At 57.1% G+C, this 27,380-nt stretch overlaps 1 protein-coding gene across 14 annotated transcripts in view; it reads left to right on the top strand.

Annotated features, from left to right (window-relative positions):
- Positions 1–27,380, top strand: part of CACNA1C (calcium voltage-gated channel subunit alpha1 C) — a 474,146-nt gene that overhangs the window by 41,430 nt on the left and 405,336 nt on the right. For all 14 annotated transcript variants that reach the window (XM_060113743.1, XM_060113735.1, XM_060113742.1 and 11 more), the window contains exons 2-3: positions 8,215–8,536; positions 12,265–12,370. In XM_060113743.1, coding sequence (XP_059969726.1) covers positions 8,253–8,536; positions 12,265–12,370 — 390 coding nt within the window. In that variant the 5' untranslated portion in view covers positions 8,215–8,252. The remainder of the gene's footprint in view (positions 1–8,214; positions 8,537–12,264; positions 12,371–27,380) is intronic.

Raw genomic sequence — 27,380 nt, 5'->3', positions numbered from 1 at the left:
CCTCCCCCTGCTTGGATATAAGCAGGAGAAGTATGTTCTCACTCTTGCAGTTGACGACCTTTGGCTGCGGGGCGTGGTTCAGCGTGCGAATCTATCAGTTTGCTTTCTGGCTGTTCTTCTTCCTTCTGTTCTCTGAGGTCAGTGTGACCTTGAGTACCACGGGGGCATGGCTTTCTGGTTAGGGTCCTCTGCAGATGGAGGCTAGTTTGCTTCCATGGGAGTCCCTCCCCGGATTCTTTTTCCTTGTCTTTCCTTTGGACTTGCTGCCCCGTGAAGAGCAGAGAGCAGGTTTTGTTTGCAGGATCGCTGGAAGGTGAGGATGCTGGTCCCCTTACGCTCTTCCCATTGGCTTGGGCTTCCAAAGTGCTCCAGGTTCTCTGCCTTTGCCCCGTCATCAGGTGGAGGTGTGATTGAGCCCAGAAAAGAGCGCCTGATGGGTTGAGTTGAGGAGACGGCCACAGATGTCCCTGGTCCCTCACTGTCTCTTTGTCTCAGAGCAGATTTGACTCCTGTGGTCAGGGGCTCATTCTGAGCATCGTTGTCTCTCATGAACTGTGTGTGTAGCAGGATGCGGGGAGACGAGGGCGGAGGGACCGACAGGAGACTGTTGGAAATAGTGCAGTAATAGCCCAGCTAAGAGAAGGAGGCAGACGTACAGTGCACGGCTGACACGCTCAGGAGACCCTCTGGGGGCTTGGTCTGGGGAGAGGGCTTGCATCTCGGCTGGGATGTCCCCGGGCTCTCGTGGGCCCAGCTTGGGTTGGGGGAAACGTCAGCTTCCCCATCTGCCCATTGGGAAACCCAGTTTCTTATTCGTCTGTCGAGAGTATTAACCACTGAAACATGACTTTTCGTTTCTGTGTTGTTTGTTGGATCTTAGGATCTTGTATGCTTTGAAAATATGTCTTTCTGCATAGGGTGGTTGTTTCCTGATCAGAAAATCCACCCACCCAGCAGCCTCTGAATCAGGTCTTGATTGCTTTTTTTGAAGTTCCTTCACAAGTTGGGATTCAGTGCTTTGCGAGGACTAGGGCTCTGTCCTGTATCTCACACCTGCTCCTCCTCACACCCTGCTCTTCCCATCACGACTCCTCTTTTTTATTTTATTTTATTTTATTTTATTTTTTTGCGGTACGTGAGCCTCTCACTGTTGTGGCCTCTCCCGTTGCGGAGCACAGGCTCCGGACGCGCAGGCTCAGCGGCCATGGCTCACGGGCCTAGCTGCTCCGCGGCATGTGGGATCCTCCCGGACTGGGGCACGAACCCATGTCCCCTGCATCGGCAGGCGGACTCCCAACCACTGCGCCACCAAGGAAGCCCAGGACTCCTCTTTAAATATAGACGTGTGCCGTCCACAGTGTGGCTACTAGCCACGTGAGGGTACTTAGATGTAAATTACCTGAAATTAAATATTAATACAATTCAAAGTGTCGTTCCTCAGTTGCACTAGCTCCTGTCCAGTGCTTAAAGCCAGTGCCTAGTGGGTACCACATTGGACACCCCAGAATTATGGAGCGTCTCCATCATTGTAGAGGTTCCTTAGGACAGCGCTGCTGTAGCCTGCCTGTGTTGGTCACGGTTCAGACCTACAACAGACGCTGCCATAGCCGTTTTACGAGGATGAATACTTAATACAGGAATTTAAAGGTTTACAAAGCAACTGGAAGGTTTGGGAGAGCAGGCGGTAGGCGAGGGCCCGGGACTGATCCCAGGACCACACGGCGGAGCTGGATTGCTAAGAGCACTGGGACTCTGGGATCTTTAGGAAGTGGATCTGGATGCCACTGTGCTGAGGATCACAGCACCTTATCTGAGGTCCGGGGACCAGGAAGCCATCGCCAGAGGCTTTCTGTCTCTACAGGACGAGAGTAGTGGCACGGACACCCTCCACACCGGACGTAGTTTCATTTCAGGCCTTGACTCGGCCGACCTCACAGCCGTGTCATTCTGGCCACGGGGAGGTTGGAAAGTGTGTCCAGCCTCTGCGGGACAGGAGCGTGCAGAGGAGGAGGGGGGACGGCTTCTGAGTTAGTCGGTCCGGCAGTCCGCCCGGGGCCGAGCGGGACCCCAGCCTTCCCTGGGGGAGCACCCCCGGCTGTGATGGCCCGGGCCTCAGCTGCCATCTGAGCCCAGACGACATCCTCCCTGTGTGAGCGCCCGGCTATCTCAGTAACGCACTAGACAGAGAAGATTAATGGCCTCCTGCTCGCTGCTCACTTGGCCTTTCATGGGCAGAGAAAGCTCGCTTTCTGTTTCAGGTCGGCTGCTTTGCTCTTAAAGGGAACGGAGGCCCTTGGTCACTGCGAGCTTCTGCAGAGCCCTCAGGATGCACCCAGCCCGAGAGAAAGCATGTCATTTGTGCTACACGATTGCTTCTCGTCTCCATAAATGAGCTGAGGTTGTGCCGTGTGTACAAAGCCTGGCCACTGGGGGACAACCCCTCTGTGCACGGCTGAATGTACTGAGGCCAAAGGGGGAGGTCGTGCTCACGAAGCCGGCCTGTAGCCGGCTAACTGGGGGTCCCTTTCTGGTGCCAGGCGGTTGGGCTTCTCTACTGAGGTATAATGTGGAAGGGAGATGGTGAGGGTCACGCTGGCCGCCGGGGTTGGAGGTCTGCCCATTTACACTGTGGGGTCGGGAAGGGATTGGTGAAGGAATTCCCAAGTTGGGAGCAGGGGGAACCGCATGCTGAGTACATGCAAAGGTCCTGGGGCGGACAAGGACTGAGCTTGTCTGAATGAAACGGGGCCAGGATGGCCGGCGTGCTTGGACCAGGCTGAGAGAGAGGAAGTTCCGAGCAGCAGGGCAGGGCCGCCCCTGCAGGCTCACAGCCCATGGCAGAGTCTGGACTGTGAAGAGATTTGACTGGGAGGACGACAGGGCCTGATTCATCATCTGTATTTCTTAAAGGTCACTCTGGCTGCTGCATGGAGATTGGATTGGGGACGGGCAGGAGAAGTGGGGGAAATGTCAGGGCTTCTGCAGCATCCTGGGCAAGACATGGGTGGTGGCCTGGACCAGGCCAGTGGCACCGGAGATAGACATCATTTCTCAGCCTCTTCCTCCAGAATGCTCCCTTGAGGTCACAGCAGAGAAGTCAGCAGGGAGCCTGGGAAAGCTCGTACTCTCGGGCGCCGACGGGCTGATCCACGCGCTTTCCCAGGTCACCCTCATCATGACATCATCACCATCACGGGCCTTAGCAAGCAGATACTGGGCATCTTCTGGGATGTGGCCCTGGGGCAGGTGCATGGATGGACGCAGATTAAAGAAAGTAACTCGATTTCATCCCTGAGCAGCTCCAGGTCCCAACACCATGCCTCCCTTGCAGGGGCCCCCGGGGAACCCAAGTCCTGAGTTCATCTCCTGGCTTGGGCCCTGGCAGAGCAGCCTGTGCTAAGGCCGACCGGTGCCTCGTCCTGGTCCCTTGGAGCAGCAGCCCGTGTGTGCGGACTGGGGAGCTGCCCAGGGGAGCGGAGCCGTTTTACGAGTGGGAGTCACTTTCTCCCATACAAGGAAGGCGTCCGCGGTGGGCGCCCACCTGTGTGTGCGGCCTGGTCTGCTGAGCCGCCGCCCTGGGCTTGTGCAGATCGTCCAGGAAGGCAGGAGCCAGAGCCGACTTAGACGGTGGCATCTTTTCAGCTGGCAGCCAGGGGACCGAGCTTTGACTCAGCTTTATAATTGGAAAATTGGTCTCTTTGCGTCGGGTGGTTATTTCCTGCTAACCGAAGCCGTCAGAGCCGTCAGAGACACAGCGCTGCTCCCGTCCTCCTAGCCCTGCTCCGGATCCACCGGTGCGGGGCCTGAGATGGAGCTTTGCCATTCCTGGCATTCTTGGATCACTGTGTCCTCTTATCATGGGGGGTCCTAGGGGTCCTGATAGAGCCTCATGCCTGGGTGGGAGTCGTCCCAGGGCGTGGGGGACAGTCACTTGTGATAGGGGAGGCTGAGCTGGGCCTTGAGATACAGTCTGGATGGAGGCCAGCCCGAGGGGCCCCACCTGTCTGTGTGTGTGTGCGTGTGTGTGTGTGTGTGTGTCTGTGTCTGTGTCTGTGTCTACTGCCCTTCGTTATGTCACAGGCTGCAGCAGTGCTTGGGTTGCCAGGACCGAAATACTGAAGGTTGTTTTCTTGCCCTCTGGCTGGGGAGAGGTTGACATTCCGCTTTTCCCCACGGGCTTATTCGTATGTGCTTCTCCAGATGGTCCTCTCCCGAGAGGTCCCACTGCTCTGGGAACGGCTCACAGTGAAAATAAGGTCATCACCCAAGGCTCGGGTGGCTCTGAAGTCACCCCCCCCACCAAGACCAGGCTTTCCGAGCCGCTCTCAGCTCTGTGGGGCCCTGGTCTCGATGCCTCGGGGCCCCGGGATGCCCCCGGCCCGGCCTTCGCGGGTGATGGAATCTGCTCCTGCCTGCCGCTTCCTGCCTTCTTCTCAGACTTTGTCCAGGCGCTCCGGGAGCGCTGGGATGTGGCCGTCAGGGCCTGTGGGAGGGGGTGGTGTCGAGGCCTCGTGTCCGGGGAGAACCGCGGAGAACTGGACATTCCGGCGGGGCGGAGCCAGGGCCGCTTTCACGGACGCGAGGGAAGAGGACGGTCGGCCCAGGAGCTCCAGCAGATGCTGTTCAGCACGGTCACGGCCAGACCGGGGGTCTAGGAAGGAAGGTGGTTTCCCACAGATCAAACGGGCAAGCTTAGGGTTGCAGCCCTCGCCGGTGAAGCCGGTGAGACACGCGATCCGGCCACGCCGGACCCGCTCGGTCCAGGGCAGCATGTCTGTCCACCCGCCTCCATCCCGGAGGCCCCGGGACGGGTGGTGTGGTGGGCGCTGCCCCGTGAAGATCGCCTCAGACACGGAGGGTGTTCTTGGGGTCAGAAGTACAGCCCCTGCACCCTCAGGCCGTGAACCCCAGGAGGAGCTCGTCCTCCAGCGAGTACGGCGCCCTCGCCCTCGTGTGTGTGGGGAACGCCCACCTGGCTGGCTGTCACGGCGCCGCTCGTGCTGCAGGCGCCTGGAGGCGTCGCCTCCTTTCCTTGGGGCTCCCATAAGAAAGGTGAAGGCCCGGCCTCATGGGGTCCCGCTTGCTTTAAGCTTCAGACACAAACAGGGAGGATGGCGACAGGTGTGTGACAGATGAGACCCCCCGGTGGGAAGGGTTGGGACCTCCGGCTTCCGACGTCCTAGATGGTGACATGGAGCTGGTGTTGGGTCGGGGACAGGCTGTGAACTGAGGCCCAGGCCCAGGAGTGGGGGTGGGGCTCCGGTGCCACGGGGACCACATGGCAACAGTGCAGGAGGCGGCTGTCAGGGGACAGGGAAGTGGAAGCAGCTGGTACATACGTGGACCCGAAGTGCTCATCTTGGGGTCCTACGGGGTGGGAAGTGCACACCTGTGATGCCGTCCCCCTCCCTCTCGTGCCCCCGGCAGACATCACGAATCTGTCACCTTTCTCTTGTGCTCAGAAAAGTCCCAGAATCCTTGGGGTACAGCGTTTTGGTGGTCACGTCAGTCAGTTGGCATAAAACTGGAAACTTACCATGTGTCACTGGTGTGATGATGGGACATAGACTTTGGAAGCTGCCAGGAATGACAGCCCAGGCAGGTACGAGCAAGCGTATTCGTTCTCTTTTGGTTGCAAGGGACAGAAATCCAGTTCAAACTAGCTTAAGCAAAGTTACCTAAGGAATGAAACTGGAAAGCTCAGGGTGAGGCGGGCATCAGGTGTGGCTGGATGCAGGCGTCCGGTGGTTGTCAGAGTCTGTCTCTAGGATGGAATGTCTGGGTTCTGAGGCTAAGCTGGGTCGTGTGCTCATCTCTGCACTGGCCCCCGTCGTGGACAGGGCCGACGGTGGGGCTGAGAGGGTCACACCGGGAGCAAAAGTTGCCTTGAAGGTCTAACCTAGAAGGACGAGCCCAGGATGTGCGCTGCGGGGGAGGGGGCTGGGCGAGGCACCAAGTGTTCATCTGGACCCAGCGCGTGTCAGGGAGGAGAGGGAAGGGCCCCACGAGGCAGTGTGTCCTGGGCCAGCAGCTTCCCTGGAGGAGCCTTGTGTACACGAAGCAGAGAAGAGGGTCATCGTGGTGGTGGGGGGGCTTGCAGGTGACATTCGTGTCACTGGTTGGGCTCCAGCCACAGTCTCCCAGGCGACTGAAGTGGCCTCCAGATGCCAGGCTGTCTGCCCAGAGTAATCACCCCACTCTCTGTGGCATCACCTGATCCTGTGGCACCTGCCCAGCCGGCCAGTCTCAAGGTCACGTGTCTGATCTGGGGCTCAGCCTGAGCTGATCCCTTGGTAAGCCTTGTAGGATTCTGGGGTGAGGTGCCCACCGAGCAGATGGGGGAGAACCCACCAGACACGCGCCGTGTCATAGGGACAGTCTTGGAGGCTTCTGTTGCCTTCAGACCAGAGCCATGCAGATGCTTCTACGCTGGATTTCACTGGTTCCTACCCAGGTTTCCTTCTGGTCACCCCCACTACACACAGCGCCCTTTGCCAGATACCAAGCGCTGCGTAATGAGTCACCGAAGACAAGTGGCTTTCCGCAGCCAACACCGTGCTGTCTCCCAGTTTCTGCGGGTCAGGAGTTCAGGAAGGTCTCGCTGGGCTGTTCTGGCTTGGGGTGTGTCGTGCGGTTGCAGTCAGGTGGTGGCTGGAGCCGCTGGGGGCTGGCTGGGACACCCACCCCCCAACCCCACGTTGGCTGGCTGGGCTTCCTCACAGCATGGCGGCCCAGGGCTGCTGTTGCGAGTTTTCGACCTAGCCTTGGAAGTAATCCCTGCTGTTACCTCCGCTGAACTTTACCAGTCACAACGGTCACAAGAGGCCAACCCTCTGTCAGAAGGAGGGCGCGTAGATCCTGTTCCTCAGTGGGAGCGCGTCAGAGGAGCTCCTGATCCAAACCCATCACAGCCCCGCCCTCCTGTCCAACAACTCCCATCGCCCCATGGGTTTGAGGTACCTGGATGTGACCTTGCTTGGGTCCATCCCCTTCATTTATCAGACTTACTTTTATCTTTTGGAACTTAGGTGCAGAGATTTGAGTGAATTGTACCCTTCAAGTCATTGTACGTTTGTCAGCGTTGATTCATGCAGTGGCTCTCATTCATTCATTCATTCTTTTCTGTCCCCACATGCCTATTCTCATTTTCCGCCTCACCTTCCATAAACAGCCGTTCTATTCTACTTTATTTGTATGTGTTCTTACAAGTATGTATTTTAATTGACATGTGTTGCACTGCATATTTGTCTTTTTTGACATCCTCCTCCTCTCACTGTGTTTCTGAGGTCCGTAAATGTTGTAATGCAATACATCTCGTGTCTTGCTCACCTAAAATGAGGGGTGTGATGTATCCAGGGTCACACAGCTGACCTAGACTGAACTAGGACCAGAGCAGATTGCCAGCATCACACACTGATGTTTCCATGTGACACCTCCCTGGCTCCTGCAATGGTTTGAAATAGGACATTTTTTAAAAAAAATAGATCTATTGGAGTATAATTGCTTCACAATACTGTGTTAGTTTCTGTTGCACAGCAAAGTGAATCAGCCATATGCATACATATGTCCCCATCTCCCCTCCCTCTTGAGCCTCCCTCCCACCCTCCCTATCCCACCCCTCTAGGTGGTCACAAAGCACCGAGCTGATGTCCCTGTGCTATGTGGCTGCTTCCCACTAGCTATCTGTTTTACATTTGGTAGTGTATGTAAGTCCATGCCACTCTCTCACTTCGTCCCAGCTTACCCTTCCCCCTCCCTGTGTCCTCAAGTCCATTCTCTACGTCTGTGTCTTTATTCCTGTCCTGTCCCTAGGTTCTTCAGAACCTTTTTTTTTTTAGATTCCATATATATGTGTTAGCATACTGTATTTGTTTTTCTCTTTCTGACTTGACTTCACTCTGTATGACAGTCTCTAGGTCCATCCACCTCACTACAGATAACTCAGTTTCTTTTTTTTTTTTTATGGCTGAGTCATATTCCATTGTATATATGTGCCACACTTCTTTATCCATTCGTCTGTTGACGGACACTTAGGTTGCTTCCATGTCTTGGCTGTGTAAATAGAGCTGTAATGAACATTGTGGTACATGACTCTTTTTGAATTGTGGTTGAAATGAGACTTCAAAAAAAAAATTGTGAGTCTGGGATCCAGAGCACATCACAAGCTCTCCTGTTTTCCTGCCAGTGACCGCTGTCCCCTGTTCTCTCCTGCAGGTCCCAGCTATGGGAGCCCGCGCCCGGCTCACGCCAACATGAATGCCAATGCGGCCGCGGGGCTGGCACCTGAGCACATCCCCACACCGGGGGCCGCCCTGTCCTGGCAGGCAGCCATTGACGCGGCCCGGCAGGCCAAGCTGATGGGCAACGCTGGCAACGCCACCATCTCCACGGTCAGCTCCACGCAGCGGAAACGGCAGCAGTACGGGAAGCCCAAGAAGCAGGGCAGCACGATGGCCACCCGCCCGCCCCGTGCCCTGCTCTGCCTGACCCTCAAGAACCCCATCCGGAGGGCGTGCATCAGCGTCGTCGAGTGGAAATATCCTTTGTGCTCGGGGCCAGCAGATGGTTCTCAGACCTGCTGCACCTGTCACCAGGGTGCCGTCTGAATGCAGAGTCCTAGGCCCTACCCAGCCTCGAGTCAGAGTATCTGGGGATGGGGCCCAGGAATCTGCTTGTATAACCAGCTCCCTGGGGGTTGTTTTTTTAGATAATAAGCAGCATTTGAGAAAACAAGCCTAAGGGGTAGGGAAGTATCCCCTCTCCGGGCTGAGCTTGCCCAGGACCCACTGATGTGTGGGGTTGACAGCGTTGCACCCCAGACCCCCCTCCTCCTCCCGAGCTGTGGGACTGGCGCAGATGTGGGACCTCCTGCTCGAGGGTGCAGGACCCGGGAGAGGCGAGAGGGTCAGCGCTCAGGGCCGTGGCTCAGTGTTTCTTAGCCTTGGGGCACGTTGGCATCACCTGGGGAGCTGGGACAAAGCACAGGTGTCTGAGCTCCGCCCAGGCCTGGCTAAACTCTCCAGGTGCAGCTGAAGTGGAGAGCGCCGGCCTGAGGGTGTAACGCAGACCCCCTGTCTGCGGAACCCAGTGAGCAGGGCCTGCAGAGGAAGTGGCTTGGAAGGCCTAGGCTCTCAGGGTGCAATTGCCGGCCCCTTCCCGCCCGGGAATAGTGGGGAGGGGGAGATGGAAAGGCTCCCAGCCATCAGTGGGTGCGCCCCTGACTTCCCCGTGATGACACAGTGCCCTTAGGTCACACGGGCAGGACTAGGGCCTGGGACTTAGTGCCGGGCTGCCCCGTCTCTGGGGTTCAGGATGGAGGGCTGGGTTTCAGTTATGACTTTCCATGGAAAGTCTTGGGAATGGATGAAAGGTAAAAGGAGATGTTAATTCTGTCAGTGCCTGAGCCCTTAAGTCCAAGGGCACTTGAGAGGAGGCGCCTGAGCCCAGTGCAGCCGCAGAGCCAGGCAGGGCGCCCAAGGCCGAGGTGTCCGCTTTCCGGGTGACCGGGTGAGAGGCTGGGCTTGGGCGGCCCCGCTGGGCTGCCGTCACAGACGCTCAGTCAGGGCTGAGGGGCCGGGGGCGGGGGGCCTGGGGGAGCTGAACTCGCCCACACCACGCCGCTGGCAACCGGCGGAGCTGGGATTCAGATCCAGGTGCCCCGAATCCAAATCCACGGTCCACGCAGCCTGCTCCCCGTGAGCCCAGAGTGTAGAAGAGAACGCACTGGAGGATGTTTAGAGGATGCCGCCCAGCCTGGCTGGGACACACGGGGACCTGACCTGGGCCTGAACAGCCAGCCCACAGTGGGCTTCTCCACGTTGCAGAGTTTCTTTCGTGCCTGAGTGGTTTCTTCTCACCTTCTCTTCCCCAGCAGTGGCCCCCAAATTTACCATAAGGTGATATGGATGGAGAGCCTGAAATTGGGGGTGAGCAACAGAGCCGGAGACACCCTGGGCTTAGCCGTCACCAACCTGGGAGGGTGACAAGCTGACTTTGAGGTCTGGCTCAGTTGAGCTGAGGTGCTCTTGCCCTGCGGGGGGTGGACCACAGGGGCCAGATGATGGGAACGAAGCTGCCAGCCTGGGGCTGAGTGTCGCTTTTCTGAGCAGGTGGGGACAGGGTGGGAGGGAAGAGGCTGTGTGGGAGGAGATCTAAAAGAACCAGCTTCCTAAAAACGCTTAGGGTGACTTCGGAGTGGATCAGCGTAGAATGTTCCTGACAAACTCAGACTCCGGAGCCAGACTCTCTGGCCTGACCCCATCCTACCCCAAGCCATATGACTCTGGGCAAGGTGACATCTCACTTTCTGTGCCTCAGCTTCCCTGTGTAGAAGCGGGGTGATAACTGTCCGCCCCTCCGGAGTTCGGGTCGTGTGGTCAGAGCAGGGCCTGGCACGGGGCGAGCTCGTGGTCAGTGTCAGCTCCTGGCCTTCATCCCGGTCAGCATCCCATCTTCACCACGCATCCTCGGCCAGCTCAAGGGGCAGCACGGCCTGTTGGAAAAGTTGAGTCAGAAGCTCTGGTTCGGACCTGGCTCTGCTGTTGGCCAGCTCGGGTCTGAGACAGGTGGTTTTATTTTCTGTGTCTATCCAGCTGGGGAGCTGAGCAGTGCACTGCAGGCCATCTTCTGGACATCAAGGCACACGCAGACGGCAGTGTCTGTGGGGCATGCTGGGTGAATGGACTCCCAGCTCTGCCCTTGGGGCCGAGGGGACCTGTAGCCAGGAGGCCCTGGACTAGAGAATCACCGCTTCCTTCCAGGCCCCGAGCTGCCCTGATGACACAGGTCTGGGGCCGTCCATGGCAGAGGAGGGGACAGTGGACTCGGTGGGCACAGGTCTGGGTTCTGGTCCTGGCTGGTCAGTGCCTGATGTGGGGCTCGGGAATGTTTCTCAGGCTTTCTGGGCCTCAGGAGTTTGGACCAGACCATCTCCAAGGTCTCTTCCTGCTTTAGGATTCGTTAGCTTTGTGAGTGCAGGTTTCCCTGGAGATGGAGGTAGTCCCTTTCTCCAGGAATGGCCATCCTCGTTCTCTTCCTCCTCCTATGAGGCTCCACAGACTAGGTTGGAAACTTGGCCGTGTTGGGAGGTGGGGAGATGGGGCTGGAAGAGCATGAACCGGGCCCTTCCTCTGAAGCCCCCTTCTCTGGCCTTCAATTGAGGGTGCAGGGTGGAAGGGCTGTTATCACAGTTGCTCATTTTTCTCTCGAGAATGTGTCTGCCCTGATATTTTGGTGCAGAAAATCTGGGCACAAGGACCTCCCTGATTTCTGGGGGGGGGGGGGGGGCGAACCTTGGCTTATCCCCTCCAGCGCCTGGCACAACCCGCGGGCAAGTCAAGAGGCCCTGGGACACAGGCCACCTCATCACAGGCAGGGCCTCCGCAGATTGAACAGGCTCTGGGCCCCTGCACAGAGCTGCCGTCCCCTGCATGCACGGCACACGCTGCTGCGCTCCTGGGTGTCCAGAGCCCCTGGCCACCTTCAGGCTCTTTGCAAGCAGAGAATAAGGAGGAAGAAAAAACAGACTCGAAATTTAAAGTTAAAAGATTGGGGCTTCCCTGGTGGCGCAGTGGTTGAGAGTCCGCCTGCCGATGCAGGGGACACGGGTTCGTGCCCCGATCCCGGAAGATCCCACATGCCGCGGAGCGGCTGGGCCCGCGAGCCATGGCCGCGGAGCCTGTGTGTCCGGAGCCTGTGCTCCGCAACGGGAGAGGCCACAGCAGTGAGAGGCCCACGTACAGCAAAAAAACAAAAAAAAACAAAAACAAACAAACAAAAAAAAAAAGATTGAAAATCCTATCTCCAAATTTCACTGAAACGTCTTCAAGTCGTCTCTGCCTTGAATCCCAAGGGGCCCGCCTCTCCCCCGCCAAGCTCTGTCGGGCCCCGGTGCGGGCCGCTGGGGATGGCGAGCCCTGGCTGGAGCAGGCCTCAATCTTTCAAAGCAACCCTGAGCACACATGAGGGAAAATGAAGTCCAGGGCAAATCTAAATAAATAAAAGAAGGGAAAAAAGTTTTAGAAACCTGTGTTTACTCTGGCACGCGCCTGGCCTCCACTGCGTTTGACATATTAGGGAAAATTTTGGCGGGGTCCATTAGAAGCACTTAACAAGGCATATGTTTCTTTTCAGAATACAAGGGTCTTGGAATGTATTGTTTAAACAAGATTCGACGAATCTTTGATTCGGTTTTGAAACATCTATCTGTGTATGTTTGTCTCACTGGTGCTTCCGTGGCATTAACTTCCTTAACTCCCTTCCCAGGCCATTTGAAATCATTATTTTACTGACTATTTTTGCCAACTGTGTGGCCTTAGCGATCTATATTCCCTTTCCAGAGGACGACTCCAACGCCACCAACTCCAACCTGGTAAGTGCACCGTTGCGTCTGCATTTCCGAGTCGGCGGAGGCCTGAGGTTGGATCATGCGGATTCAAGCTGGAACGTGTTTGATGGTACAAAAGCCAGCCGAGCTCGGATCCTGAGGGCTCTAGCTCTTTATTCAAATGGGCACCTGCCCTATCTCAGCCTGTTTTGAGAGATACTGTTGCAGTCAGGTGGTTGTGAGCAGGGCGCACGTGAGTGTGAGTTCTGGGCGGCGGCCTGGGGGTGCTCAGCACACCTGCAGCCTGGAAGGGCAGGTGTTTGCGGGAGCGAGCGTGCCTTCCGGATCCTCCATCGTGTTTGTTTCCAGGGCCTTCGTTCCGCTGGTGAGGCTCGCTCAGGTGACCTGTCGGATCGGTGCACGAGAAGTAATTTCTAGGAAGCTTTTAGGAAAGTTTGCTTTTGCAGCCAAGAGGTACTATTTAGTTAAAAAGGTTTTCTGTTCTTGGGAAAGGCGGCTTTCCATCTGGTTGGTTGGGAGGCCGGTGCTGGCAGTTTGGGGTTAGAATGTGTCCATGGAAAAAGTGTGGAGGGTGTTTACTTTGGGCTGAGTGTGAAGTCATCACAAAGGCCTTTGCGCCGTCTGGGCATGGGAGGAGAGCCTTGGAATGCAGCTGGCAGAGCCGGACGCCCCGGGAAGCCTCAGCTGCAGGCTTGGGGGGAGGTCCTGCCCCTCTCCTCTCCCCTGCTGGGACACCAAAGCTTCTCACGTGAACCCCAAAAAGCACATCTTCCGCCATCGTTGGCTGCTTCCTCTGGTGACAGGGGACTGTCTGGTGATAGTTTCTGGAAGAATCAGGAGGGAACCGGGCCTCCTTCTGCTGTCGCCGGCTTCTTGTGATGTCACGGGAGAGTCAGTTCTTCTGCTTTTTAGCCTTTGACATTTTTTTTGGCCCCGTCAGGCAGTCCATCCAATGCCCGCACGGCCGTCGCCCGGTTGTTACGGTGAGCCTGGGTTGCACGTGGGGTCAGGCTCCGGAGCCAGTCCTGAAGCCTAGTGATGACACGGCAACCAGAGCACCGGCCCAGTCCACGCGGCCTGCTGAGGTGTGACCTTGTCTCTTAACAGGCAGGACGTCTCTGCTGTGTCGAAAGAAATACAAGAGGAGTGTCCCAAAGGGCCCCTCGCAAAGCAGGAGCCTCTTCCAGTGGTGCTACTTCTGCTCCGAGTGTCACCTCCCCCCTCCCACCCGTCCTCCCCAGAACCCTGTGGCTGCACACTTAGAAAAAGAATCCGGGGCCTTTGGAAGCCAGTGATGCTCTGGGTCAGCTCTGGGCCAAGGCACCAGGGAGGAGGCTGTCATCTTAGCCCCAGAGACGGCCCCTCACCCCGAGTTCGGGAGGATGAGCAGGGCCACGGGGGGCTGTACAGGTGGGCACGCTGGGTGACCGAGGGCCGCTGGTCCCACCCCTCCGGGCTGGAGAGCAGGGTGTCCCTGGACGCCCTCCGGGCTGGAGGCGGGGGGCCATGGTCTTTAAAACACTCCACAGAGTGATGGATGAGCTGTGACACTAGGCGGGCGTGATGGTTGCACAACTGTGGACTTTTACTGAAGATCGCAGGTCATACGCTCACAACGGGCGGATTTCCTGGTGTGTAAATTGTACCAATAAAGCTGCTCTGAATAAAGGGTACAGTACTGGCAGCAGCAGCCCAGGCCCGTCCAGGCTGTCCCGCTGGCCACTCCTCCGTCCTCCCCAATGAGGGCGGGGCCACACGGTGGAGGGAGGGCAGTGCGGGGCAGTCAGGACTTGGGGGACCTCGTACTAGGAATTCGGGGTGCACAGGAGAGCATGGGGGCCTGAAGGGGGTTCCGGTTGCTAAGGCAGCTGCCGCCTCTCTCAAGCCACGGGTTGGGCACTAACAGTAAATTAAGGAAGCGTGCTCGGAAGATGGCGGGTCTCCTCCATCCTAAACACACACAGACACACACACACACACCTACACACACATAGACACAGACACAGAGACACACGTACATGTACACAGACACACACACAGGCACGCACATAGACACAGAGACACACGTACATGTACACAGACACACACAGGCACACACATATACACAGAGACAGAAACACACACGTACGTATACAGAGACACACATACACAGAGACACACATACACACACGTACACAGACACACACACAGACACATACACACATAGACACATACACACAGACACACTCACACATACACAGACACAGACACACACACATGTACACAGACACACACATAGACACAGACATGCACACAAAAACATATACAGACACACCCACAGACACACACACAGATGCACTTGCCGCGTTCTGCCAGCCCTGACCCTGAACTTCCTTTGCTGGGTGCGTGTGTACATGATCTTTCTGGGGAAGGGTCTGCATGGCCTCTGCTGGGTCCTCTCCGCCCTCTCCTCGGCACCTTGCTCCCCTTCCCTGGGCTTGTGGCTTCGTCCTGGGGCCTCTCTAGGGCCACTGTGTTATGGGGCCAAGGGGACAGACTGCCCTTGGCGTGGTGCATCCAATAGCCATGCCCCTTCCTCCCAGGAGGGCCTTGGACTTGGGTCATGCAGGCAGCACGTAGCCCAGCACGTGAGGTCCCCAGGTACAGGCCTCCCTGGTGGCTCCTGGAGCTGTGGGTTTGGGGACACCCTGAAGATCTCAGGGCCCTTCGCGAGGGTGCCCCCAGTCTCACTGGTTCTTGTTTCCTCGGTGACACTCCTGTGTCTCATCTTGGGACCTTTGGAACAGCCCCACCCAGAAGACTCCTCTGGGGTCTTCCAGACTTGACTGTGCCCTGACCTTCGCCCCTGGACCTCAGGAGCCACAGTCCAACTCCCGTTCTGTACATCCCACGAAGTCATAGCTTCCCTGGGACACAGCGGGCCACCGACTGGACGGCCGAGGGTGTTAGAAAACCCCTCACACAAACAACCGAGCAAACCCCACGTTGGCTGATGGGTCAGGATCAACCAGTATGAGCGTCGCGATCTGGACCCGCCCGTTCCTCCTTCTCATGGCGGCGTTTTCTGTGGTCAGAGGCCCCTTTGCAAAACTTTCACCAAAACTGTGGCTTGGGACACAGCTATTATTTAGTCTCCTGCTACCTCTCCTCCCATTTCCCCTGGGTCTTCTAGCTTCTTTTCCTGCATCTGTGGGAACTTTTCACCAGGGCTGTGTCCTGCCCATCTCACTTTCTGCTCTCTCCCTCGGTGAGCTCAGTTACTCCTGCAGCTTTTCATTCACTTTCTACGTAAATCGTTCCTAGACTTATGGCGTCAGCTCCAAGCTGTTTCCAAAGCCTTGGATCAGCATCTCCTACATGAGCGAGGCCCGGGGACCAGTGACTCCTGACCCTGCTTGGTTATTATAAAAGTCTGGAGAGCTTGAAATACACCGACTGCAACGTTTTGGAAGATCTGACTCAGATTTAGTAGTTCTGCGGCAGGCCCAGGAATATGCATTTTTAAAATTCCTTGTGGTGGGGGTGATGGGGGTCACAGGGCACCATCAGCCAGGAGGAGGACTTCAGGGGAAAGGTCACACTTAAGGGGAAGGGAATGAGGGGGACAGTTTGGGTTAACGTGAGGAGCCCGTGGAAGATGCAGGAGGAGACACTGGACAGGACAGGTGCGGGTCAGGACTCCAGAGACAGTTTGCGCTGGAGGGAGGGGGAGGGGGGATGGGCAGGAGGAGCCCCGGGCCTGGCTCTGCACGTGCGGCAGGTGCGGAGGGAGAGGCGGGGCCTGTGCGGGGTGGGTGGATGAGGAGGGGCGAGGGTGGGAGAGAAACTGAGGAGACAGAGTCTTTGAAGCTCAAGGAACAGAGATCTAGACACATAGGGCGGGGCTGGGCGGTGGTTCATCCTTGCCTTTCTGGCAGCTCAAGGCCCACTGTGCAGAGAGCGGGCTCTGGGCTCTGGGGGGAGGAGGGGCCGCCGGTGCTGTCTGCAGCCTTGGGGGCCCTGAAGCAGGGGGTGCAGGCGGCTCTTTGTTGAGCTTTGAGGACTGAGACACTCCCACCAAAATGTTCTTGTTGTGCCAGAACGTGGCCCCCGAATCACGTAAGGGCCCCTGCAGTGAAGCTTGAGGATTCTCCTGTGACTCTCATGGCTTTTATTTTATTTTATTATTTTTATTAGTTTCTGCTTTATAACAAAGTGAATCAGTTATACATATACATCTGTTCCCGTATCCCTTCCCTCTTGCGTCTCCCTCCCTCCCACCCTCCCTCATGGCTTTTCTAAAACAAGAAATGGCAGTTCCAGCATCCTGCTCTGAGGAGGGGACGACGCTGCACCTACAGCAGAGGCCCGAGGACCTCGGTGCCTCCGGATCACCTGGGTGGGGCTACGATGCAGAGTCCCAGGCCCCACCTGCGGAGCCCGGGCCGGGAGCCCGGCGGGGTGGGCGCCCAGGAGTTGGTGTGTTTAATGCGCTCCCCCTGGTGCACCTGCTGCCAGGATCGCGGGCTGCTCTTCGGGAAAAGCGACCAGCATGTTGGCTGTCCTGTGAGTGGGTCCCCGTCAGTCCCCTCCCCTGGATCTCTCTAGATCCAGACAGAGAGAGGGAACACATCGGCTCCCCGGAGGTCTCCCCTCCGTGGGATTCAAGAATAACCTGTTTAGCAAAGACACTCGCAGTCAAGGAGGAGACGGTCCCCTCACAGCCCGCGGGGCTACAGCCGCCTCCCGCTGGCTCGCGGCTCCCTTCTCTCCATCCCGTTCCTCCTCCACCGGCTGAGGACAAAAGCCATTGTTTCCCTAGCACTTTACTTTCTCCTCTTTCCAGGAGATGAAAAGTGTTCCAGTATGGAATTTTTTAAAGTCTTTTTCTCACGATTGAAGTAAAAGTCTGGTTGTTTTATGCTCCATCTAACATACACTGTTGCACCCAAATCCGTCAACTTTGTTGTCTTTTCCTGGTGCTAGTGGAGCCGAGGGAAACGTGAACTGGCCCATGACACGACGGCTCTCTCTGCATTGTTCACGGTCTTGTTACTGGCAGGGCCCACCTGGCACGCAGAGCATCCAGGGTAAATGGCGCCGTGAACCCCTCCCTCTGGTAGCCGCTGCCCTGCAGGTAAATCGGATGATGTGTCTTGAGCTCTGGTGCCAGCAGGGCAGACTCATCGCCTATGGAAAACTCCCAGCTCCCTGCAAACCCTGAAGTCCGGGCAGACTTGGCTTGGGCTGGAATATTAAGAGAACATATTTGGCATTTGACCTTGTGCAGAGAACAGGGCTGTGTACCTTCTGGAGCCAGAGCCAGGCCGTACCCGGAGGTGGGGGGAGGAGGAGAGGCCAGAGAAGGAGTCATGGGGGGCCAGGGGCGGGGCGCTGCAGGAGGCTCGTCAGAGGGGCCCCCCCAAGTGCCAGGGAGAAGGCTGGGGTGTCGGGGACAGCCGAGGCTGGGTGGGCGGGTCATGAGTCAAGGCCCGTGGGCCCTTAGAGCAGTGCCCACACAGGCTGCGTGCACCACCCGCCTGGAGAGCTTGCAGCCGGAAACTGGGGGCCTCCGTCCTGTCCTGGGGAGGTCACTCCGGGCCCTTCGGGAGAGCTTTTGTGGGCAAGGAGACCCAGAGGCTGTTGTTTCTGGACACCTCGCCCGGGAGATGGGTACCTGGGCTGCCCAGCCCCGTGGTCTCACTGCACGGGGGGGAAGCAGAGAGGCCTCGTGGCTAGAGAAGGGGCCTCGAGGGACAGCCCTGGTGGCCTGAGGGGCCAACCCCCCCCCCCCTCGCGTGCACACACACACACACACAGTGACTACGTCTGGAACAACGCTGTGCCCCTCCCGGTCAGCTCAGGGGCCAGCCACGCCTGAGCCTCTGGGGTCCCCGTGGGGTCCCCTTCCAGGCCGTGCTGGGCTGAGGACGCCCCGAGGGTCCGCATTTAGGGCGCCCGAACCCCCGGGATGGGTTGGGCTGCGTGCTTGGGGAGCGAACAGGGATGCGGGCTCCGGCCCTCGTCCTCCTGCCGTGAGCCGGGCGTTCCTTCATCGTGGGGTTTGCTCGAGGGCGAGACAAGCCACACTCACGGCAGACGAGAGTCGGGGCCACTCTCACGCAGGTGTGGTCCCCAGGCACCAGACGCTCACTCTGCACACACCAGGCGCGTGAAGCGCACGCACGGGTGGTGGCGGATAGTGAGCCAGCTGGGCCCCACGGCACAGCCAGTCCCGGCAGTGCCGCGCGCAGGCCTTGGGAAGGTGCTTCACTCAGGGACCCCCCCGCCCCCCGAGGGTCCACGGAGCGGCTCTGGGTGGGACGTGAGCGTAAGGTGTGACCTGTAAGCCATTCTGGGGCCGGGCTTGCGGGCGCTGGCCTGGGAAGAGGGGCCTGGACTGGGGGCCTGCCACCGGCCCCTGAACCTTTCTGTTTGTCGCTCTTCCGGCAGGTGGGGCCTGGAAACCTGCCCAGTCGTAATAATTACCTTTGCCGAGCGGCCACCAGGAGCCAGTGCTTTGCAAACACGGTTTCTAATTCCCACAAGAGTAAATGATCATATCTACTTACTTGTTTTCTTGAGGGTGGAGCATTCATCACCACCACCACCCCGGATGCTGCCCTGGCCCCGGTGACTTTGGCCAGGCACATGCCAGGCTCTTGATAAATATTTGTTGAGTGAGTGGACGGGGGAGTGGACAGACGCAGCCTGATGGTGTCCCTTTAGTTCAGAGGAGCAAAGTGGCTGGGGCGTGAGGGCCAAGTGTCACGTGGACTCACGTGTGAGGGGGTGGTGGCCCCTGCCCTGTTCCCTAGAGCGTCGTGCGGGGCTGCTGTGAGCATGGGATGGGGATGGGAAGACACTTCGAAGATTAAACACCCTGCCTGGGTCGACATTAACTGGTATTTTTTTTTAAAAAGCAACTTGGTTCTGTTGCACAATAAGTTTGGTACATGCTGGGTAACCAGGGTTACCTGGATGACTGTGCTGTGGACCTTGGAGTCTCTAACTCAGAGATAATGGGCCCTGTTTATGCCTTTGCTGCTCGTGCAGACACCCCAGTGCTGTGTGTGTCTTAGTCACTTGAGCGTCACGAGGACCCTACGAGACCTTCCTGTCGTCCCATTTCACAGATGAGGATACTGATGCTCAGAGAAGGGAGACGATGTGCCTGGAAACGCAGACGCTGCGGTGTGGATGCAGGCGTGTGTCCTTAGCCGTCAGGCGACCACTGCCTCGCGGTGTGCTCAGGTACCAGGGCTCCCTGGACCGGGCAGCGGGGTGCCACCTTCCCTGCCCCATCACAGACGGCGCCTGCTTAGAACCACCCACAGTAGAGAAGATTTGCCCCGAGGACCGGCGTCCTCAGAAGAGAGGACGGGCAGCGTGGGGAGGCCAGTGCGGCAGGGTGGCCGCACGAGGGACTAGGCGTCTCCGATGGGTGGGGACTCCCCCTCCCGAAAGGATTCAGAGGGAGAGGCACCGCCCGCTCCGCACTTGCCCCCGGACAGGGCTTTGAAGTCTAAGTATGTGGCGCCTCTTGTTCCATTTTAACCGTTTGTTTTCATTTGGGGGGAAACGTTCCATATACACAACATATACATGTTCACGCTCTAGGTCATGGAACCCCTTTCCTGCACCGAGCTCCTTTTAATTTAAGTATATTGGAGGAAAGCCTTTCTCGAATATCAAATCCAAACCCCTGGATCCTTTAAAGGAAATTCCGAGCATGTTGCATCCTTTCTCGGGACTGTGCCACCCTTAGACACCCCAAGTGTTGAGCCTGCTGTGAAGCCTTCGGGAGGGTGGAGGATGCTCCGGGTCCCAGAGCTGGGGTCTGGAGGGGCCCTGCGTGATTCCCAGGGACCCCGACTGCTGCGGGTGCTTGCCAGCTGGGCCCCGGCCCTCGGGATGTGCAGTGCCCGCTCCCGTGGGCCTGGCGCTGGGTCAGCAGACCCTTCCGGCGTGTGCAGAGGGAGGAGAGAGTGGACTGAGCAGGTCACTGCAAACAAGGCGCGTTCGCGGTGATTTCTGCATCTGAGGACATAGATCTCGCTTCTTGGGAGCCTTTCCCCTGTCTACTCCCTTTGTTCTTCCTGGTTTCTACGTGACTGAAGGTGTTAGGTGTGCCGTCCAACTAGAAATAACAGTAACGTCCCCTCTGTACTGCAGACAGCGTTTGGAGTCTGTGTTAACTCGCCTGGTCCTCTCAGTGCCCCCCCGGAGACCACGGGCCTGTCAGAGCCGCTCCGTCTTAGAGAGGAGGAGAATGAGGCCCAGAGACGTGAATTAACTAGCCCCAGGCCGCACAGCTACGAGGCGGTGGAGCTGGGGTTCCAGCCCAGGTGTGCAGCTCCCGAGCCTTAAGGCCCCGCGGCCCCCCAAGGCCTACACCCAGTGTGTGTGTGACAGACGTGGGAGTCTCTTCACCAGTGACCCCAGGGGTGTTGTGTCTGTGGGTCGGGGGGGCAGCCCTGGAGCCCCTCGCCGGTGCCGTCCAGGAGGCGCGGGAGGTGGGGAGCAGGGGCTGCGATGCCCGCAGCACCGGCAGGTGAGACGGGGCCGAGTTGGCGTCACCGACCCGCGTTCCGGCTCCATCGCAAGCGGGCTTGTCGCTCTGCGTCCCGGCCTCAAGGCTTCTCGGCTGTGAACCAGAGGCGGTACCTCTCACAGTGCAGTCGAGGCTGGGCCCAGAGGAGAAGATGGAAATGCCAGCAGCCACGTGTGGAGCTGAGTCCTCACGATGACGGTCGCCCCTGTTGTCATGGGAACAGACAGATACGCTCTGCCTGGCACATTGGCCCCTTTCCTGGCATCTTCTCCTGTGAACTTTCCCTCGGCCTCCTCTCAAGGTGGCGTAGGGATGCTAGCGAGCTCAGCGCCACGCTCCGGATTTAGTTCCTGCCCTTTCCAGGCTGGATGCAGCAGGGCGGCCACAGCCTGCGGAGCCGAGAGTGGCAGGAGGCGGGGACCCTCCCCCCGCGTGGGACCCCTCGTGGGCCACCGGTCCAGGTCCCCGGCACAGCAGGGGCGGCTGCAAGGATCCCTGTGCCTGGCCCTGCCTCCCACCCAGCCTCCTCAAACACATGGAACCGTCGCGAACGCGGGCTTGTCCGTCCACGCTCTGGGCCCGTGGGCAGGGTCAGAACGGGCCCGTCTCTTGAGTCCTTGGGAGCAGGGTGAGGCCTGGAGAGTAAGGGTTAGGGTTAGGCCTGGCCAGAGGGGCTGGAGGGGCTGCACGGGCTTCTGAAGATCCTTCCAGGGGCTGGACTCACCCCGGTCAGGCCCTGCGGGCGCTGGTGGGACAGGCGGGCCTTACGGAGAAAGGCGAGGGGGCCAGAGGTGGCTCCCGGTCCACCCCCGTCCCCTGTCAGGCCACCCAAGGCATGTGAATGAGAGGCCCGCACAGACTGGCGGGGGCGGGGGATAATCAGTGCACAAAATTATTGCTAGGAATCCACCACAAAGAAGGAAAATCAGGGGAACCCTTGGTGTCCCCCTTGCTTCTCTTAGACGGCAAACTTTGGGGGACTTTAGAGGGTTTTGGGGAGAAGAGTTCTTTTTTTTTTTTTTTTGCGGTACGCGGGCCTCTCACTGTTGTGGCCTCTCCTGTTGCGGAGCACAGGCTCCGGACGTGCAGGCTCAGCGGCCATGGCTCACGGGCCCAGCCGCTCCACGGCATGTGGGATCCTCCCGGACCGGGGCACAAACCCGTGTCCCCTGCATCGGCAGGAGGATTCCCAACCACTGCGCCACCAGGGAAGCCCAGGGGAGAAGAGTTTAATGTGGGGTTCCTGGCTTTTGCGGGTGTGAGGCCGACTAGTTATGCCCGAGGGGATGCTTGTCCCAAACTTACTCTGACTTCCCATTTCCCCCGCCCTTCCTCTAGCAGGACGTGCAACTTATATGTTGCAAGTGTGTCTTCACTTTAAAGTGGCCTGAAGACATCTGACTGTAAATCTGTAATCACGGGTGTGGCCGCGTTTGAGGACGATGACTGTGGTGAGCTGGTGGGCCGGTCCACCCAAACGCAAATGAGCTGAGGCCTGCGGTCGCCCGTGGTCAGTGCCGGGTGGTCAGCGCCGGCTGGGCTCACAAGGCAGAAGCGTTCGTGCACAAGTGTGGGGAAAGCGGAGCTAAGACATCAGGAAAGTGAGGAGCTAAATGCAGGATTCTGAGATTCTAGTGTGATTGGTGAAGGCCTAGAGGCAGTGATTCGTGTGAACTGCAGGGTGGAAAAGTGAGAGAAAAGGTTTTCCTGGGAGAAGTCGCCCTCGAGTGAAGCCCAAAGCCTGTGGGGGAATTGGCTAGACCTGTGGTCGGAGTAACCAGATCCCGGGTCGGAACAGCAGCAGTAGGATTCCTTGCAGAAGGTGCGGCTTTGACATATAAACGTGGGTTCCCAAAGGTCAGTCTAAGACCATCCTTGGCGTGATCACCATTCGTTCCCCAGCAGTTCCTTACTGGGCACCTGCTACGTGTAAGACGCAGCTGTGCTTAAGACAGACGCCCTCGAGAGGCCTCATTCTAAGGGCGAGAGGTCCCGGCAGGCATCTAATTAAAAAATGAATTGTTCAGTTATAATTGGCCTCTAAAATATTCATGTTCGGGTGTGACTACGTTTGTTTTAAGTAAATATTTTGCTAACGCTACTGAAAGAACAAAACCCAAACTTAGGATTGCTCGATTGCATGGAAGTGGGGAGCTGTATCATAGAGTCTCTTAAATTGTGATGAAAAAATGTTTTAGGGTCGATGGTGGGATTGGTAATCCTGCCGTAGCGGCCCCTAGATGATGAAGCTTGAGGCTTGCTGAATCAAAGGGCTTAAGAGTGAGGAGGAGGGGTTAGATGTGGCCGCTTGAAGGAAGGTCACACCGGTCCTCAGGTACAAGGAGAGGATTCTGGGAGGACAGAACTGGGCAGACTGCTCACCTCTCTGCTACTTTGTGAGGTCTGTTCAGCAGGAAACTCAATTATACACAAAGGTTCCTGCGTTTAAAGTGTGTTTTCCTGTCAGGAAGATGCAGCCTGATGTCATTTCTTACCTCTCAGGATGATTTGAAATCCTCAGTTGCCAAAGTCCTCTTTTTCTCCCTGTAGCCCCCATTTTTAGTAAAGCTTGTTCATTTTTGTAAAAAAAATTTTTTTGTAGTCATTTTTATCCTTCTGAATCAGAAGGGTTTTCTGCGTGAATAATTTTTTTTTCCTTCTCCTTTTCTCCAACGTAGGCATCTTGGGTTTGGCCTCTTGGAGAGAAATAATAAAATTCTTTGTTTACTCTGGTGGCCTTTGCTTACGTTAGAGCTGTTTTATCTCAGACATTTGTGATTCTATAAATCAAATCAGCTTTTCTTAAATGTGCGGATCTCTTAGATTCGGCCGACATCTCTTGGTTACATTTCCAGTGACAACGCACCTTGTACTGTTGGTTTATGCACTTTTTTGCATGTTCATTTATTGTTTTATCCTTTGCTCACTCAACTACCATCTGTGGACACGCCAGGCAGAGGGCAGGGGCCTCGGGTCACGGAGCCGTCATGGGGAGTCGCTGGGTGGGCTTCGTGGCTATAAACACCCAGTGTTGCAGAGCATGGGGTTTGGACGCAGCTGTGGGTTTCCCTGTGATTGTGTTTCTTGCCTGGGTTTTCCCAGTGGGCCCTGCCCGGTGGCCCTGTGCCTGGAGCAGCTGCCAGCGGGGACCAGATGCGCTGCCCTTGCGGCTTCCCAGCCTCCTGAGCCACGGTTTCCACTTGCTACTCGGCGAGAACTGTGCTGAACTTATGGGTGGGCTTCCCGAGAGGAGCATCGTCTCACCAGAGAGGATGCTTCTAGAAGCACTTTGAAAACCGTGAGGCATTTTTCAGATGGAAAGTGTCGTTGTTTTGATTACCCAGTGCCTCTGAATTCTGCCGTCGGCTGGTGACAAAGGAGAGAGGGTGTGCAGTCACCCCGAGGCTCTGTCACCGCTCGGGTACCATGGGTGTGCGGACCGGGGGCCAGGCGGAGCAGGGCCCCCGCCCTCGAGGGGCTTAGGATCTGATTCAGGTGAGGGGACCCCACGAGAGCATCACATAAAGCCATGAGAGATGGGGGTCGGGGTGCTTCAGAGCCTCTCCAGGGCTTTCTTGCTCCAAAATTCTAGTCATTGTCAGGAATCGTCAGAATCATCCAAATCAGAATCACCTTCTCGCGATCATCATTAGTAAAATAAGTGTTTGCTAAGTAGCTGTGTCAGGCAAGGGGCGGGGGGCTGGTGGGGAGTCAGGATTTCGTGTGAAAAGATGACCAAGGGCACAGGATTCCTTACCCAGGGTGGAGGTCGTTGGGAAGGGCAGGATCCAGACAGACGCAGAACCATCTGGAAAGCCCGTCCACATTTCTGCTCACTGATGGCATTTAATTATCCGTTGTCCCATTAAGCTTGAAGAGATGGCTTTCTGCTCTCAACCCCACGTCTTGTTTACCTGCTGGTGGGGAGAGCATCACGAGACCCCATCCTGTCCTCCTCGTCCCCGTTTCCTCCTTTTTCAGAGGCGTTTTGTGGTGATTTGCATGTGACTTTTCAGGCCCTGAATCTTTCACGGTAAAGGTCTAAGGGTTCATGGGACCCACGTAGGGCCAGGTGTTGGGGGACGCGGGGGGCGGGGGGAGGGCGACCAGGGTCCACCCAGATGTGGGCAGAGGGCAGACGGGTCCCCTGGGACCAAGGCACATTGACATCACTGGAAGTCCCATCAGCACACCCACCCCGTCTTCCCGTCTCTACGTCGACACGATTCAGGCTTAAGAACCAGGATGGCATCCAGGGAAACGAGCACAGGTCATGGAGACAGGGTGGCCGCAAAGACACTGAGATTCTCTTGCTTAGTGTTTCAGAAGCTCCAAAGGAATTGAGCCGTTTAGGCTAAATTTCAAAAGAGGGGGCCGACCGGAGAGGAGGGGCAGATGGCAGCGGGGCGCAGCGGGGGAGAAGGTGAAGGTAAACCTGCCGCTGCCTGGCTCCTTCCAGATGGTGCCTTCGCCCTGCGTGATGTGCATCTGACGTGAGGCTTACTGACAGCTTCCTCGGGTAACCTTGGGGCGTGAAATGCCAAATCCGGCACAGCAGACCCTTGGCTTTATTGTATTGGTGTTGGGGCCTCACCAAAGTTATGTGCTATTAAACGCTTCCTGGGGACGGTTGCTTCTTTGTGGCGAGTGTTAGATTATTTCCATTGACTCATCGTGGAGAAAAGGCAGGAAGGTGAGATGGTGGAGGGAAAAGTGCAATGAGGCTTAGGATTCCCTGGAGGAGCAGGGCCGGGGGGCAGAGAGAGGAGAGAAAGCATGTCTCAGGACAGAGGAATCTAGAAGGAAATCATGAAAGCACCATGGCCAGATTGGCAGGAGACAAGATGTGAATTATAAAGTGAAGGGAGACTTCGGCTGCCTTCCCAGGACTTTGGGGGATGTCTCTGGGTAATTAAACAGGCAGCAGGTTTTCTCCCAGGAGAATCATTTTGAAAAATTCACCCTGAACACACAGGTTTCTGTGTTCTTGACTCCCAATATTCGGATTACCAGCGTCGGTCATGCGGGGTCTCCTTGGAAAGCGACGTGCCGTCGGCACATCTGGGAACAGTTAGGAGGATGCTGGACGTGGGGATACATTTGTGCAACTTCTGGGGCTTTTTTATTGTTTGTGTGTTCACACGTGCGTGTGCACACACACACACACTTACATAAAACCTGTCAAATCTTTCAAAACTCTCTGAAGGAATTAGCATTGTAACATCATAAAGAAGTCTCTGAAGGGCCTTTAGAGCAGAGAAGGAGTGGGGACACAGCCCACACACATCACTTTGCAGCAAACCCATCATCTGCACGACCTGAGGAATCTCGGGTCGATCTCTCGTGAAATGAACTCCCCCCTGCCTGACAGCCTCTTTGGAAGCATCAGCTCTGCCTTCATATTAAAATACTCCATTGAAAGGACCTGCCGTGGAGACACCGGTCCTGCTTATGGGCAAGGAGCGCCGGGACGCGAGTGTCTTCCAGCCGCTGCTCACGTGTTGACCCTGTCGTTCCCACTGGCGTGTTTAACCAGACTCTCCGCTGCCAGGCCGGGCCTCTGGTATTACTGTCCCTGCATCCTGAGTCACATCTTCCTTTAATCAGACGAATAGCGGCCACCACTCTCATAATTCTGGAGCAGGTGACCCATGCCAGGAACCCTAACCGTGACAGCGAGTCCACAACTCTGCAGTTTCCAGCTCTAGTTTGCAAACAGGGAAGCAGGTTTAGAGGCGAGGTGACCTAGCCAGGGCCACACAGGGAGGAGGCGGGGGTTTGAACCACGCTCCGTGTGACTCTGAGTGCTCATTCTTTCCAGTGTACGGAGTGATTGCCCCCATGTCCACCCCAGGTATGTCCCCAAAGGGGCCCGAGGAGGGCAGGGCGTGTGTTTCTGAGCCCAGGAGTGAGGCTCCCTCCCTCGGCCCTTGGGGGCCCCCCCATCTGGACCAGCCCTGAAATTTGCTCTTGGCCTTTCCAGGGGAGATGCCACAGGGGGCTGGCTTTTTCCCAGCGTTCTCTGGGCAATGATGTCTTGCATCTGGGCAGATGTGGTCTTGGCGGCCACCTGAGCAGCGGCAGAAACCTTGCCAGGTGTCATTTGGGCCTTATGTGGAATAAACTTGGAAACTGATGAGTCTGCTGGACCTGACAGCTCCCAAAGGGTGTTTGAATGTCTGAGACCGAGGAAGAAAAGGCAGCTCTGACCCGTCTTGGTACCGTGTGCTTTGTTCTCCGACCCTTTGGAAATGCTCGGATAAACGCACGTGTTCAGACGCCTGCTGGGCCGGTATGCATCCGTTCCAGGCTCCCAGCCGAAGAGAGGAGAGAGCCCTGGCGAGCAGCACGGAACATCACAGTCCTTTCTCCTGGATGCACTTAAAAAGCCCGCGACCCATTTAACGTTTCCACTGCAAGAGTTACCTCTGCTGATGGTGTTTGGAAAGCAGGCGTCTAGGAAAAGCCCAGCTGTAGGAATCTTCTAGGAGCAGAGAGTAG

The sequence above is a fragment of the Mesoplodon densirostris genome, chromosome 11 (assembly GCF_025265405.1).
Source record: "Mesoplodon densirostris isolate mMesDen1 chromosome 11, mMesDen1 primary haplotype, whole genome shotgun sequence".
Lineage (NCBI taxonomy): Eukaryota > Metazoa > Chordata > Mammalia > Artiodactyla > Ziphiidae > Mesoplodon > Mesoplodon densirostris.
This window is presented reverse-complemented; position numbering and strand designations above follow the sequence as displayed.